This window comes from Desmodus rotundus, chromosome 2 (genome assembly GCF_022682495.2).
Source record: "Desmodus rotundus isolate HL8 chromosome 2, HLdesRot8A.1, whole genome shotgun sequence".
NCBI classification, from domain to species: Eukaryota; Metazoa; Chordata; class Mammalia; order Chiroptera; family Phyllostomidae; genus Desmodus; species Desmodus rotundus.
In genome coordinates, this window is record NC_071388.1 from 78,521,798 (window position 1) to 78,535,339 (window position 13,542).

At 44.4% G+C, this 13,542-nt stretch overlaps 1 protein-coding gene across 4 annotated transcripts in view; it reads right to left on the minus strand.

Moving 5' to 3' along the window:
* LNP1 (leukemia NUP98 fusion partner 1) overlaps nt 1–13,542 on the minus strand; it is a 39,251-nt gene that overhangs the window by 17,889 nt on the left and 7,820 nt on the right. For 2 of the 4 annotated variants that reach the window (XM_045193509.2, XM_024558198.3), the window contains exons 2-3: nt 2,944–3,472; nt 891–1,082 (exon numbers count right to left, since the gene is read on the minus strand). In XM_045193509.2, the coding sequence (XP_045049444.2) occupies nt 891–1,043 (153 nt within the window). In that variant the 5' untranslated portion in view covers nt 1,044–1,082; nt 2,944–3,472. Of the gene's footprint in view, nt 1–890; nt 1,083–2,336; nt 2,407–2,943; nt 3,473–12,460; nt 13,458–13,542 lie in introns of those variants that run through there. The other 2 variants (XM_045193508.2, XM_053918301.1) reach the window with 2 other exon arrangements.

Sequence of the window (13,542 nt, forward strand, 5' to 3'; positions counted from 1 at the left end):
GAGGATGTTCATGTCTATTGCGGAGTCTTCTACCATCACAGCTGAGTTGAGCAGAGACACCCTGCTGGTACCCGCTGATGAGTCCCCATTGCGTCAGTCTCACCCATTTCCCTCTCAGGAGCTTTCCTGCTCACATTTTACTCCCTAGACACGGGGTGTTCTTCCTAGACATGGGAAAGTAGTGTTGAGGATGGGAGAATTTTGGCTCCCTCTCCCACCAGGAAACCAAATGGGAACAAGAAGAAAAAGTGTATCAAATTTATCGAAGGGGTGATTTATTATGTGGAATCCCCAGTTTTGTATAATTCCCCAAATAATAAAGCTATTTTCATTATTTCAGAAAGACTATTGAAGCCCTGGCCAGGTAGCTCAGGTGGTTAAGCATCCTCTAGATATGTGAAGGTTGAGGGTTTGATCCTAGGTCAGGGCACATACAAGAATCAATAGATAAGTGGAACAACAAATTGATGTCTCTCTCTCTCGTTGTCTCTCTAAAATCAATTTAAAAAGAAGACTGTCGGAAATCAGACATTGATCCACACCAATGCTCCACAGACTAACTACAATGTCAACTTTCTTTCCTTTGACTTGAATTATGTTGTCACTCAGTAGGATTATCTCAGGTTTATCAGGAGCTCTGAATAGAAGTTATAGATATCTTAGGTTACTAAAAATGAAGAAATCATTACCTAATAGGAGAAAAACAGGTCCCTTGGAGAACCAGACAAAATAATAAAAGGTATTTTTGTATATATATAAAAAAAAGATTTAGAAGTATTGATTTTCAACCAAGGAAAACTTTATACCAAAGGACTCTTCAAATTATCTAAAGCCAACCCCCCCGCCCCAACCCTAGTCCAGCTCTCCCCTGTTCCGTGATAACAACTCACTGGGCAGGGCAGGGAAGCTTTCCTGTAACTGGTGTCTTGTGATCCATGGTGGTCCCGGAGTCCTCTCTCTTCCTCCTCCGTCCAGCTGTGACCCCAGAAGCTGCTCATCCATTTGGCAAAAGTCACATCATCATCATCATCTTTATGTTCCATGTAAAGGTGATTCAAAATATCCAGGGCCTGCCCCTAAATCTGGCAGAGAGAAATGTCATCAAACTCAGCTACTTTGATGAAACTCAGGATGAAACCTTGATGAAAGCGGAAAGTAACTGGTATTTTCAAATGGTCTCCGCTAATGGGATCCTTAACGGAGAAAGATTTACTAAACAACCCCTTTGCCATAAGGCAGCCACTGGCAATGTCTATTTATAAATTGTGCAGCCCACGTGCCCCTCCCCTCTCCCTGTCTTTTTAAATTGAGAGGCTTTTTAATCCTTCCATTGCTGGGGCTTGTGCCTCACAGCCTAAGGGTGGGGAGCACAGTCCACTGCCTGATTTTCCCAGTGCTTTGCTGCCGGTGGCATGTGATGGCATCTCCAGCTGTCAATGATGATGGTGCATGACCCTCATAATATGCCTGTCAGCTCCAGGGCGGCTCAAAAATGGGGTCACTGACAAGGGACGCACTGACCGCAGCCTGCAAGATGGCCAGCTACTGGCATGTCATATCCAGAGCTAGATACTCTCCCAATAGATAAACTTGATATTGATATAAATCCAGCTCCTGGGGCAAAGGGGACAGGTTTTTATTGGCATTATTTATACATATACAAATGTAAATAAGTTACATGTAAAATGTACAAATCTTAAGTGCATGATCTGATGAATTTTTACATACATGTAACCACCACCATGCAGCTGAAGACAGAACATTTCCAGCACCCCAGCAGGCTCCCTCTCTCTTCTGTCCAATCCATCCTCCCTCCCCAAAATGACCACTTCTGACCTCAGTCGTCATAGATGGATTTTGCCTGCTTTTGAACTTTCTTTCAATGGAATTATACAGCATGCGTTATTTGGTGTCATTCAACATTATGTTGGTGAGATGTATCCATGCTTTTGCAGTACAGTAGTTCATGCTGCATAGTATTTTATTGTATGTCTGTCATTCGGACTGTTCCCAGTAGGGCTATTATAAAGGAAGTTTCTACGAATGTCATAGCCCCGGCCTTTAGTGGCCATTTTTTTTCAAGATAAGGAGAATGTTACATATATTGAGCCTCTACCTTGTGCCAGGTACAGAACCAAATATTTCACATATGCTGTTTTCATTATAACCACCCTGTGCCTGGGAGATTTGTATCACATTTGGTGGTGGAGGAAATTGAGGTCATCTTTTGCCCAAGGGGAAATAACTAGTAAGCAGCACAGCCAAGTTTGTGAAGCATGCAGTAAAATAACAAAATCTAGCCTCTTTTCACCACTCTTCCAGTATTCCAAACAGACCTTTGAGAAATCTCGAATTTTTAAAGAGAGGTATTCTTGGCCATTTTCCATGTGAAAATTCTTCCTTGAGCTGCAAAAAGGAAGATAATTGTGACCAATGTTCCTAGAGCATGTTACCACAAGTTATAGGTTACTAGAGGAAAGTAACCAAAGCATAAAGTAGTTGGCAACATTTTTATTTCTTGTTTTACATAGAGAGATGCATGCATATTTTGTAATGTGAATGAAAAAGGGGCCACATACTAAACCTGACAAGCTCAGGGGAGGCCTGTATGGTGGACCCTGCAAACTCAGAGACCTAAAGTAACCACAAGGGACGGCCTGAACATAAAACTTCCTAATTAAAAGTGAGTGCTGGTAGTAGTCATGTAACAGGCTCTAGCTTCCTCGACAAAGGTCAACCTTTACCTTAAGTGAGCCTATTTATTGTCTTTTGCATCTCAGATAACATACCCTTGGAATGTCAGAGCAATCCCCTTTTTCTGGACCTCTCAGGGCACACCCATTGCACCAGCACAGGAGACCCCAGAACCTCTCTTTGTTATCTTGTTCCCCTCATACCCTGTCTATGTGCTGTAAATGTTCATTGTTAACGTCCCATACTCACCAGTGTGAAAGAGTTTTTCTCTGTTTCACCCTTTATCCAACCACAGAGGTTTTCCTGCTTTGCTTTCTCCTGCCTCCTTAACCTACCATCAGAGCAGCAGAGAAGGATCTCCTGTAACCCTCCTTCTTTCCTCCTCTGATTGTAATGTATACGATACATGGTAAAAAAAAAAAAAGCTGTAACACTGTCATTCCCTGCAGCACATTTTCTCAATCCATTGAGATTTTGCTTCCCAGCAATTGTTGTCGATTTGGCTCAAATAAACTCATAAAAATTCTCTGCAGGTTTGGACGTTTCTTACGTCAACAGTAATATTTTTATGAGAGAACGGAGGAAGCCTGCTTCTCAACAGCCCAGATGAGAAAGGGACAGTTGTAACTGTATGCCATCACTGCCGTCGTCTCTGTTGTCAGAGAAAGGAATAAGATAACTTCTCTTGCACAGGCAGGGCCGGGTCTGTCCACAAAAGTTGACTATGAATAAACATTTTTTTTCCTAGTCCTCCTAAGGGTGACTTTTCTTCCAGTTTCTGAAATAAAAATAAATAAATCTTGTGGTCAAGGGATGGAGAAACCAGAGCAGATAATACCTAATTATTACTTTAAACTATTTTGAGGAAAAGAAATGGGACTTTAAAACCCTTTTGAGTGACATCTGTCTGAGAGTTGTGAACTCTTCCTTCCCTTAGTGCCTTGTAGACAGACAGAAACTATTTAGATATTGGAAATAGCTTTATTATGAGGAATTGGCTCATGCAATTATGGAGACTGAGGAGCCCCACAAGCTGCCATCTGCAAGCTGGAAACCCAGGAGAACCAATGGTGTAATTCAGTCCAAATCCAAAAGCCTGAGATCCAGGGAAGCCAATGGTCTACCTCCCACTCCAAGGGCAGAAGACACTGAAATGAGATAGCTCAGCTCAAGCAGTGAGGCAGGAAAAAGATGGGCAAATTCCTCCACCTGCCTTTTGTTGCATTTAGGCCCCCAATGGATTGAGTAATGATGTCCATGCGCACTGGGGAGAGCATCTAATTTACTGAGTCTACTGTTCAAATGCTAATCTCATCTAGAACCACCCTTACAGACTCACTCAGAAATAGGGTCAATGTGGGCACCCCTAGGCAGTCACAATGATGGGCAAAATGAACTATCACAGGCCTTAATCCCGTCCACCAGGGCTCCCACCCTCATGATCCATTTACCTCCCGAAGACCCCACCTCCAAATGCCATCCCACTGTGGATTAGGCTTCAACATGTGAACTTTGGAAGATCACCGACATTCAGGGCAGCCTACAGGACCAGCACCCAGTAACAACCCTGGCACTAAGTCTCTGATAAGCATGGAGAAAACATTTCACATGTGCTCCCTCCACTCATGGCCGGAGGAATTAAGCACATCCTATGGGACTTTTGAAAGCTTGTTTCTGGTTTCCTCCGGATTCACCCAATATGCCCTTCTCCTTTGGTGATTTTGCTTTGTAACCCTTTGGTGCCATAAATCTTACCCATAAGTAAAACTGTATGCTGAGTCCTGTAAATTCTAGCAAATTCCCAAACTAGGGGTGACAGTTGGAGTCAGAAGTAGGACTTCATAAAACCATCCTGACTCACTGAAACGTGGCTTCAGCAGTGTTTGCGGAAAGGGAGGATGAAGGGGACACAGGATGAACCATTGATGTCCAGTGGCGACATAGCCATGTGTGGTATGAAGTAGGGGCTGAAATGACATCCATTGTGAGGTAAAATCACCTATGTAATTTAAAGATGATAGACCCAACCCTAGGAGAGCTGGCTCATCAGAACCATTGGCTGCTTTGGCCACCGTGGCTAAAGTTACGGAATTAAAAAGCGCAGTCTGGTTGATGTCTATGGGTTTCACTCTCTCCTCTAGGTGGAAGGAAAAGGCCCCCAAATTTCCCCAAAATGTTACAGTGATCCAAAATGGTAAATCTCTGTATCAATCCCTCCTCCAAGTGGGAGGGGGGAAAATTAAGTCAGTTCCAAGGCTGGAGCAAACTTCAGATAAATCAGAAAAGAAGGAGGGGGTGGGGAATAATACTCCATCCACGGGTGCAACAGCTCCCTGTATTCCGGCTGGCATCTCAGGCACCCCTGAAAGCGCTGAACTTGCTGCTCGGGGTTTCAGTAAACTTGCAATGAAAAAAAAGAGAGACTTTTAAAATGGATTTTTATTTGGTGGCCATTGCTTCCAGATACATGAAAAACTGATGTAAAATATTATATGCTTATATTGCCATCAATGCTAGAGGTTTCCCCAATTGGGGGACGCTGCCCTGTAAAAGGTGTTAGTACAACATGACTTCCTGCTTTTTGCTGCTAGTGGATGGGTTAAAATTTAAACTCTCTGAATATCTGAGTATTGAAAGCTCCATAACTGACTATGTTTGCTATGATTTTCACCTGCTGGAGGCCATGGGAAAAGGTAGAGGACATAAACAGAAAACACACCTTTTGAGTTTTAAAATGCAGTTTTTAGTTTGCTAGTAAGTTCTTGTAAAATCAGTTGTCTGACCTGCAGAAGCTGATGATTTTCCAGCCTAAAAGCATATTTTAGAGTGGGTCAGTTCGGACTCTAAAACTGGTAAGACAAAAAGGACTTAGAAGGATTGGAGCCCCACTGCCTGACCCTGTCTCTCAGGTTTTCTGCTGCTAAAAAAGAAGTCACTGGCCTTTTGGAATTCTGAATTCAGAGATCCTCAGTGCCTGGATTTGAGAGTGGGCTGAAACCTGATAATGTCTGTGAAGGACTATTCTTTTTTTTTTTTTTTAAATATATTTATTGATTATGCTATTACAGTTGTCCCATTTCCCCCCCCACTCCACTCCACCCTGCCCACCCCCCTCCCTCCCACATTCCCCCCCTATAGTTCATGTCCATAGGTCATACTTATAAGTTCTTTGGCTTCTACATTTCCTACACTATTTTTACCCTCCCCCTGTCTATTTTCCACCTATCATCTATGCTACTTATTCTCTGTACCTTTCCCCCTCTCTCCCCCTCCCACTCCCTTAATGACAACCCTCATGTTCTAGTTGTTTGCCTAGTTTGCTCTCGTTTTTGTTTTATGTGTGGCCGTTAATAACTGTGAGTTTGCTGTCATTTTTACTGTTCCTATTTTTCATCTTCTTTTTCTTAGGTAACTCCCTTTAACATTTCATATAATAAGGGCTTGGTGATGATGAACTTCTTTAACTTGACCTTATCTGAGAAGCACTTTATCTTCCCTTCCATTCTAAGTGATAGCTTTGCTGGATACAGTAATCTTGGATGTAGGTCCTTGCATTTAATCTTGGGTAATGTAATTATGATGTGCCTTGGCGTGTTCCTCCTTGGGTCCAGCTTCTTTGGGACTCTCTGAGCTTCCTGGACTTCCCGGAAGACTATTTCCTTTGCCAGATTAGGGAAGTTCTCCTTCATTATTTGTTCAAATAAGTTTTCAATTTTTTCTTCTTCCTCTTCTCCTTCTGGCACCCCTATAATTTGGATGTTGGAACGTTTCATGGCGTCTGGGAGGTTCCTACGCCTCTCCTCATTTTTCCAAGTTCTTGTTTCTTCATTCTTTTCTGGTTGGATGTTTGTTTCTTCCTTCTGGCCCACACCATTGATTTGAGTCCCAGTTTCCTTCTCATCACTATTGGTTCCCTGTACATTTTCCTTTGTTTCTCTTAGCATAGGCTTCATTTTTTCATCTGTTTTTCAAATAGATTCAACCAAGTCTGTGAGCATATTGATAACCAGTGCTTTGAACTGTGCATCCGATAGGTTGGCTATCTCTTCGTCGCTTAGTTGTATTTTTTCTGGAGCTTTGAAGTGTTCTGTCATTTGGGCCATTTTTTTTTTTTTTTTTGGTCTTGGCGCAACTGTTACTTTAAGGGGCGGAGCCTTAGGTGTTCACCGGGGGCGGGGTAATGCTGGTCGCTGCACTGTGACGCTGTACGAGGGGGAGGGGCCGAGTGGGAGCAATGGCGCCCGCCTCACTCTCCTCCGGATTTCAATCTTTCACTCCGCTACCCACAATCAAACTGGGCCATTCTGGTGCTGGTTCCCGAGTAAGTGGGCCTGTGCACACTCTAGGCCCCTGTGGGTCTCTCCAACGACCTCTCCTGTGAGGCTGGGAGTCTCTCCTGCTGCCACCCCAACCCCCAGGGGCGCTTTCAATCAGAGGTTTGAGGCTTTATTTCCCTGAGCTGGAGCCCTGGGTTACGCGATCTGCTTCGCTCCCTGCCGTTTGTCCGGTTTATCTGTGGGCGAATGTGGTGCCTCGGGGTGCTACCCGCTGCTCTGCCTGCCCCGTTCTCCGCCACTCTGAGTCCGGCCCTCTGGGTTTATCTGTGCAAATGTGGGGCTGGTCCGGGGAACACCACAGGGTCTGCTAGTGCTCAGACTGCCTGCGCCATTTGTCCCACACTCTGCCAGTCTCAGTCCCGCCACAGCCACGCGAGTCCTCTCCACCCCGGTGCCCGTCTCCGCCCCTCCTACCAGTCTGGATGAATGGTTATTTTCTATTTTCTTGGTGTTGGTCCCCCTTGCTGTTCGATTCTCTGTCAGTTCTGGTTGTGCGAGGAGGCGCAGTGTGTCTACCTACGCCGCCATCTTGGTTCCGAAGGACTATTCTAATCTCTGAAAAGACATAGTGCCAATGAACAGAACCCAGACTCTGGGACCAGTGCAGATTTAAGACCCCCCTCTACGGGCCATAGACGTCACACACATCACTCACGTGGGACACCAGCAGATGCCCACAGGGAAAGATTTGCTCTCTGAGGGCACCGTCTGAGACCAAGCTGCTGGTGGCTCTGTATTTCTAAGGAGGGGACCAACTGCATCTGAGATGACTGGTCATGAGGAACGTGGCTTGTTGAAAGCTACAAGCTGGGAGGGAACACATCATGGGCAGTGGGACCTCTCCACCCGCTCCTGGCAGATGGGACTCTCCATCCTCCCACGGGACGTCTCACTGCTGTTGACTGTGTTCGGCTTTCCAGATTATTTGAAACTTGCAAGGGTGGATGGCTTGCCTGACTGTATTTCACTCACCTTTCTGTTTAATCAGAGAGTGTGACTGCTAAATATCTCTGTCCCCAAAGAGACACTGATCTTTTCTAGGCTGCTTACTAAACAAATACTCAGGACAAAAAGGCTGGGGGTTATACAGCACATTCTGAAAGCTTCTGAAAATTCAAAATTTTGTCCTAGCCCATTTCTAAGCATGAAGTCTCTCTGGGTCTCCAAAGACCTCCCTGATAAACACTTTGGTTTCCTTGTTGTTGCTTGTTTTTTATTTATTGATTTTCGAGAGAGAAAGTGAAAGAGAGAGAGGGAGAGGGAGAAATAGAGAGAGATACATCAATTTTGTTGCTCCACTTATTTATGCATTCATTGGTTGATTCCTGGGTGTGCCCTGACCGGGGATTGAACCCAATAAACAATGGAAAATCTTCAGATTATTAAAAGTGCTGAGTATGAAAAGCCCAATCTGCAAAGGATACACACTGTATGATTTTCTTTATATAACATTGGTTAACTAACACAATCTTAGAGATGAAGGACAGATTAGTGGTTGCCATGGCTATAGAAGTTTAGCATGCGGGAGCTTTGTGGTGATCAGACAGGTCTGCACTTTGATTGCAGTGGCAGTCACAAAGCTATACTCGTGCATGTATTAAAACTGCACAGAACTGTAAGACAGGAAGGAATGAATGTATAGAGTGAAATCTGACTAAGTGCTGTGGGTCCTCTCTGCCAGTTTCCTGGTTCTGATATCGTCCTACAGTTATGCAGGTTGTTAGCACCAGGAGAGGTGGGGCGAAGGGTGCATGTTCCATGTGCAGTTACTTGTAACCTCCTGTAAACCCATAATCATTTCATAACACAGTGGGAAAAAACGACCAGTACCAAGAAAAAGAAACTGCTCTAAACACGTAGCAACAGGATCAAAATGCTATTGAGCTATAGGTATTCTGGGAAGATAATAATGAAGGCAGCATTGGTTTTTAATCTCTGAATCCCCACATAAAAGAGCCACCGTAGAGGAAAACACCCATGGACAACTCTGAAACAAGTATAGGCGACCTGGGGCCCCCACCCCGAACAGCTAAGACCTAATATAATTGCCAGTGTAGGAGGGAAAAGAGTGGAACAACCGTCTGCCAGGCCTGAGAACAGGAGAATCACAAAATAGCCAATTGTTTGGAAAGTTCTAGGGACCAATTTTAAAGTGTTAATCTTTTATCCATCAACATTGCTGAATTACTTTATTGCCTCCAGTAGCTTGTACAGTTTCTTGGATTTTAGTGTTAATCTTTTATCCAGCAACATTGTTGAATTATTTTATTGCTGCTAGATTATAGTTTCTTGGATTTTCTAAGGAGACAACCATATTGTCTATAAATAATGAAGAGTTACTCCTTTCTTTCCAATATCATTTTTATTTCCTTATTTTGTCTTATCATTTTTGCCAACACCTTCAGTACTATGTAAGAGAACCTCTGACTGGTTCTTGACCTCAAAAAGAAAACTACTAACATTTTACTGTTAGGTATGATATTTATTTAGATTTTCAGGTAGTCTTTATTGGGTTTTATAATAAAAATGTTTTTCTAATTATGTCACAAGAAAATATGGCAAAATATTAACATTGGTTAAATCTTGGTAGAAGATTGTGGTAAAAATAATTGCAACCTTTTTGCTACTTCTCCCATTGAGAGTTGGAGTCTAATTCACCTCCCCATGCATCTGTGCTAGCCTTAGCAACAAGCTTGGCCCTCAGAATGTGGTAGAAATGACGTTTTAGAAGGCTCTGCAGCCTCTGCCTCAGGCTCTTGGGACACTCTCCAGGAAACCGGAGTTGCCAGCTGCCACGTAAGCCTGCCCACTCTTACTGCCATGCTGGAAAGGCCACAAGGAGATGCTCCACTGGAGAGCCTCAAATGAGTCCAGTCTTCAAGGCATCGCCACTAAGGTGTCAGACACCCGGTGATGCCATCTCGAACCTTCCAGACTAGCCCATCCACCAGCAGAGTAAACTTTGTTAACACCAGCAGAAAAGTCAACCGAGCCTTGCCCAGGTTCCTGAGCAACAGCACTGTGAGATGTAACAAATAGTTGTTGCAAGCCATCAGGCTGTTTGAAGCTGCTCTCACTTTGGCCAGTTTGTTAAGCAGTAATAGATAACTAGAACATAGATGCAGGAACTCTTTTTCAGGGTTTTACATTTTCTCATAATTTGATAAAATTGAGTCTCCTACTCATTTTTGGAGTCGAGGTTATTTTCCACTGTTCGGGAAAACTGAAAAGGTAAAGACAGGAAAGGGTGGCCTAGAGGTCCTCAGGTTCAGGCTACCCCACGACACCAAGGCTCTAAGATCAGGTCTGCGCAGCCAGGGCTACTGGTCTAACGGGAGTGAATTAGAAAATGGTGCCCCTAAACAGGGGGCACTCCACCGCAGGCCCGCCACTTGGTGATGGCCAGCATCTCCGCGCAGATCAGGGAAGGGAGGCCCTTCCCCAGGGCAGACACAGCCGACGCCAGGCTGTGATGAACGAAGGGCAAGCTGGACCTTGGCATCCTTGTTCAAGGGACAATTAGTATAACCTGTGTGTGACATCTTTCTAATTTAAAGTGCAAGGCAACATTTCTACATTTGCAAATGACACGATTTCTTGAGGGTGGCAATGAACTAAGTTGATGAGGATGGAAAATCTTATAAATCTCTGTGAGTGGGCAGAAAGGTAGCAAATGAGCACATTAAAGCATAATGTGAGCTATCAGTCATAGCTAAGGAGAGGAGACCGGGGTTACTGTAGATTGTTCGCTGAAGATAAATGCAGAGGCTCCTTCTGACAGTAAAAAGAGCAGTCACTTAATTGAGTCACAAAGTGATATTCCTCCTGAGAAGCAAAGCATTACCACCCACTCAACTGACGCCCTGATGGAAGTTGAATAAGGCAGAAACCATCAGGAGAAAGACTAGAGAATAATTAACAGCACGGGGGCTCAGAGGTAACAGGGACTTCTATAGATCATAAGTGGGACACAGGACAAAGCAAGCAGATCCCAACGGGGGCAGCTGCCCTGGTGGAGCTGGCAGCAGCGACTGCACACAGCACGCTTAGGACCGGGGGCTAGGATCTGCGATGGTGGTGGTGACGGCGGCGGCAGCAGCAGCAATGAGTTGATTTCCTAGCTGGTACCGATGGTTGGGCAGCGTAGTGGTACCAGACCTTTAATGCTGGCAACAGTACATGAGAGATAAAAGAGCCGTCAGGAACTTGTTCAACAAATACTTCATCAACTCTTTGTTTCACGCTGGGCAGATAAGTTAACAAACACGCATTATATGCCCAGCCTCATAACAGAGATAGCAGTACAAAGATGATTAGAACATGGTCCCCACCCTTCAGGGACTCAGAATTGAGTATTAGTAGCACACACGAGAACAAACAGTTATGGCAATGGGGTCACTACATTGTATGAATTGTACGGTCCAACGCAAAAAAAGAAAGCACATTCCTTTGCTCTGACATATGGCATTAGAGGCGGCATTATACTAGGCCCTGTGTAAGACACAAGACAGATCAGACACAGATCCTGGTCTGGGACGCTTATAGTCCAGTAGGTGAGGCAGGACAAGTATAATTCTATAAAACAAGGTAGAAAGGTATGTTTTAAGAAAAGTTCAGAAAAAGTATTTTGGCAGTTTAGAGAAAGGCCCGCATATAGTATGCACTCAATATTGTTTTAAGTGAATGAACATTCTACCTATTCCACCTTGAATGCCGTATTTTTCTTCCTTGATGCCCTTCCATATCACTCACTTAAAACAATATTCATGCTGCTATAACCTGAATGCTTGTATCCTCCAAAATCCCTATGTTGAAGCCCTAACCCCAACGTGGTGGTATTTGGAGACATGTCCTTTGGGAGGCAATCAGGGCTAAAGGGATTCATGGGGGTGGGCCTGGTCTGGTGGGATAAGTGCACCAAAGGAAAGGGCACTAAAGAGCTTGCTCTCTCCCCTCGTGAGCACACACACACACACACAAAGAGGTCATGTGAGAACACAATGAGCAGGTGGCCGTCTGCAAGCCAGGAACAGAGCCCTGGCCAGAACCTTATCTTGGACTTGCTTCCAGACTGTGAAATAAACTTTTGTCATTTAAGCCACCCAGTCTATGGTATGTGGTTGTAGCATCCCTAGCAAACTAATACAGATTGTGGTACCCCTGCCAAAATCTGGCCCCTGCCACCCACCGCAAATTCATGTCCTTCTTTCATGCAAAATACATTCATTCCATCCCAAGACCCTCAAAAGTCTTAACTCATTGCAGGATCCACTCTAAATCTAAAGTCCAAAGTTTCATTTAAAGATTTTTAAAAATATATTTTTAGAGAAAGGGGAAGGGAGGGAGAGAAACATCAGTGTGTGACACACAGATCAGTTGCCTCTTGCACACTTCCAACCAGGGACCTGGCCCACAATCCAGACACATACCCCAACTGGGAATTGAACTGGCAACCTCTTGGTTCACAGGCCAGCACTCTCTCCACTGAGCCACACTAGTCAGGACTCACTTAAATGTCACCTAAAATAAGTATGGGTGAGACTTGAGATATGATTCACCCTGAGGCAATATTCTTCTCCAGCTGTGAACCAATAAAACAAGTTATGTGCTTCCAAAATACAATGGCATGACAGGCATATTGTAGGCATTACCGTTCCAAAGGGGAGAAATAGGAAAGGAGGAAGGGTGACGGGTCCCACACAAGTCTAAAACTTAGCAAGGCAATTCCGTTGGGCCCACTGGGGTGGTGGCATCACCTCCACAGGCCTAAGGTGGGTTGGGGGCAGCCCTGCCCATGCAGCTCTCTGCACAGGTGGCCCTGGCCCTGAAGCACTGGGCGGGGACATCCTGGCGCCCAGTCCCACACTTTAAAATAGAGGAGGAACCAGCTCTGCCCCTAGTTCAGTGGTGGGAGTGGCGGCCTGAATCTGAGTAGGCTTTGGGTCATTTTTCCCATTTCCTATATAATAAAGAATGTTCATTGCTGAATAGCTCTTTGGTCCCATCCTGTAAAATATCATAAGTCTCAGAGCCTTCCTTCATTCGGTCCCATTTTTAGCCCTCCTTAGTCCCACCTGGCAGTGTTTCTGCTGGTCTAATCCCATCTCTATCCTGGGCTTCTGCTGATGTGGATGGTTAAGTCCATGAATTGCACTCATGATCTATGAAATGGTTGTTAATCCACACCCTTAGAGTTCTCTTCGGAACAAGCTTTCTCATTTATTTGCAGTATAGATAGGCTTGGAATTTTCCAAATTTCCAAGTTCTGGTTCCTTTTTACTTAACAGTTCTGTCTTCAATTCATCTCTCTCCTCTCACATTATACTATAAGCAATAAGGACAACCCAAGTAATACTTTCAATACTTTGCTTAGAAATCTCCTCTGCTAAATATCCAATTTCATCACTCTACAAAACAATAGAACACAATTCAGCCAAGTTCTTTGCCACTTTATAACAAGTATCACTTCCCTCCAGTTTTCAGAACCTGTTCCTCATTTCTGTTTGAGACT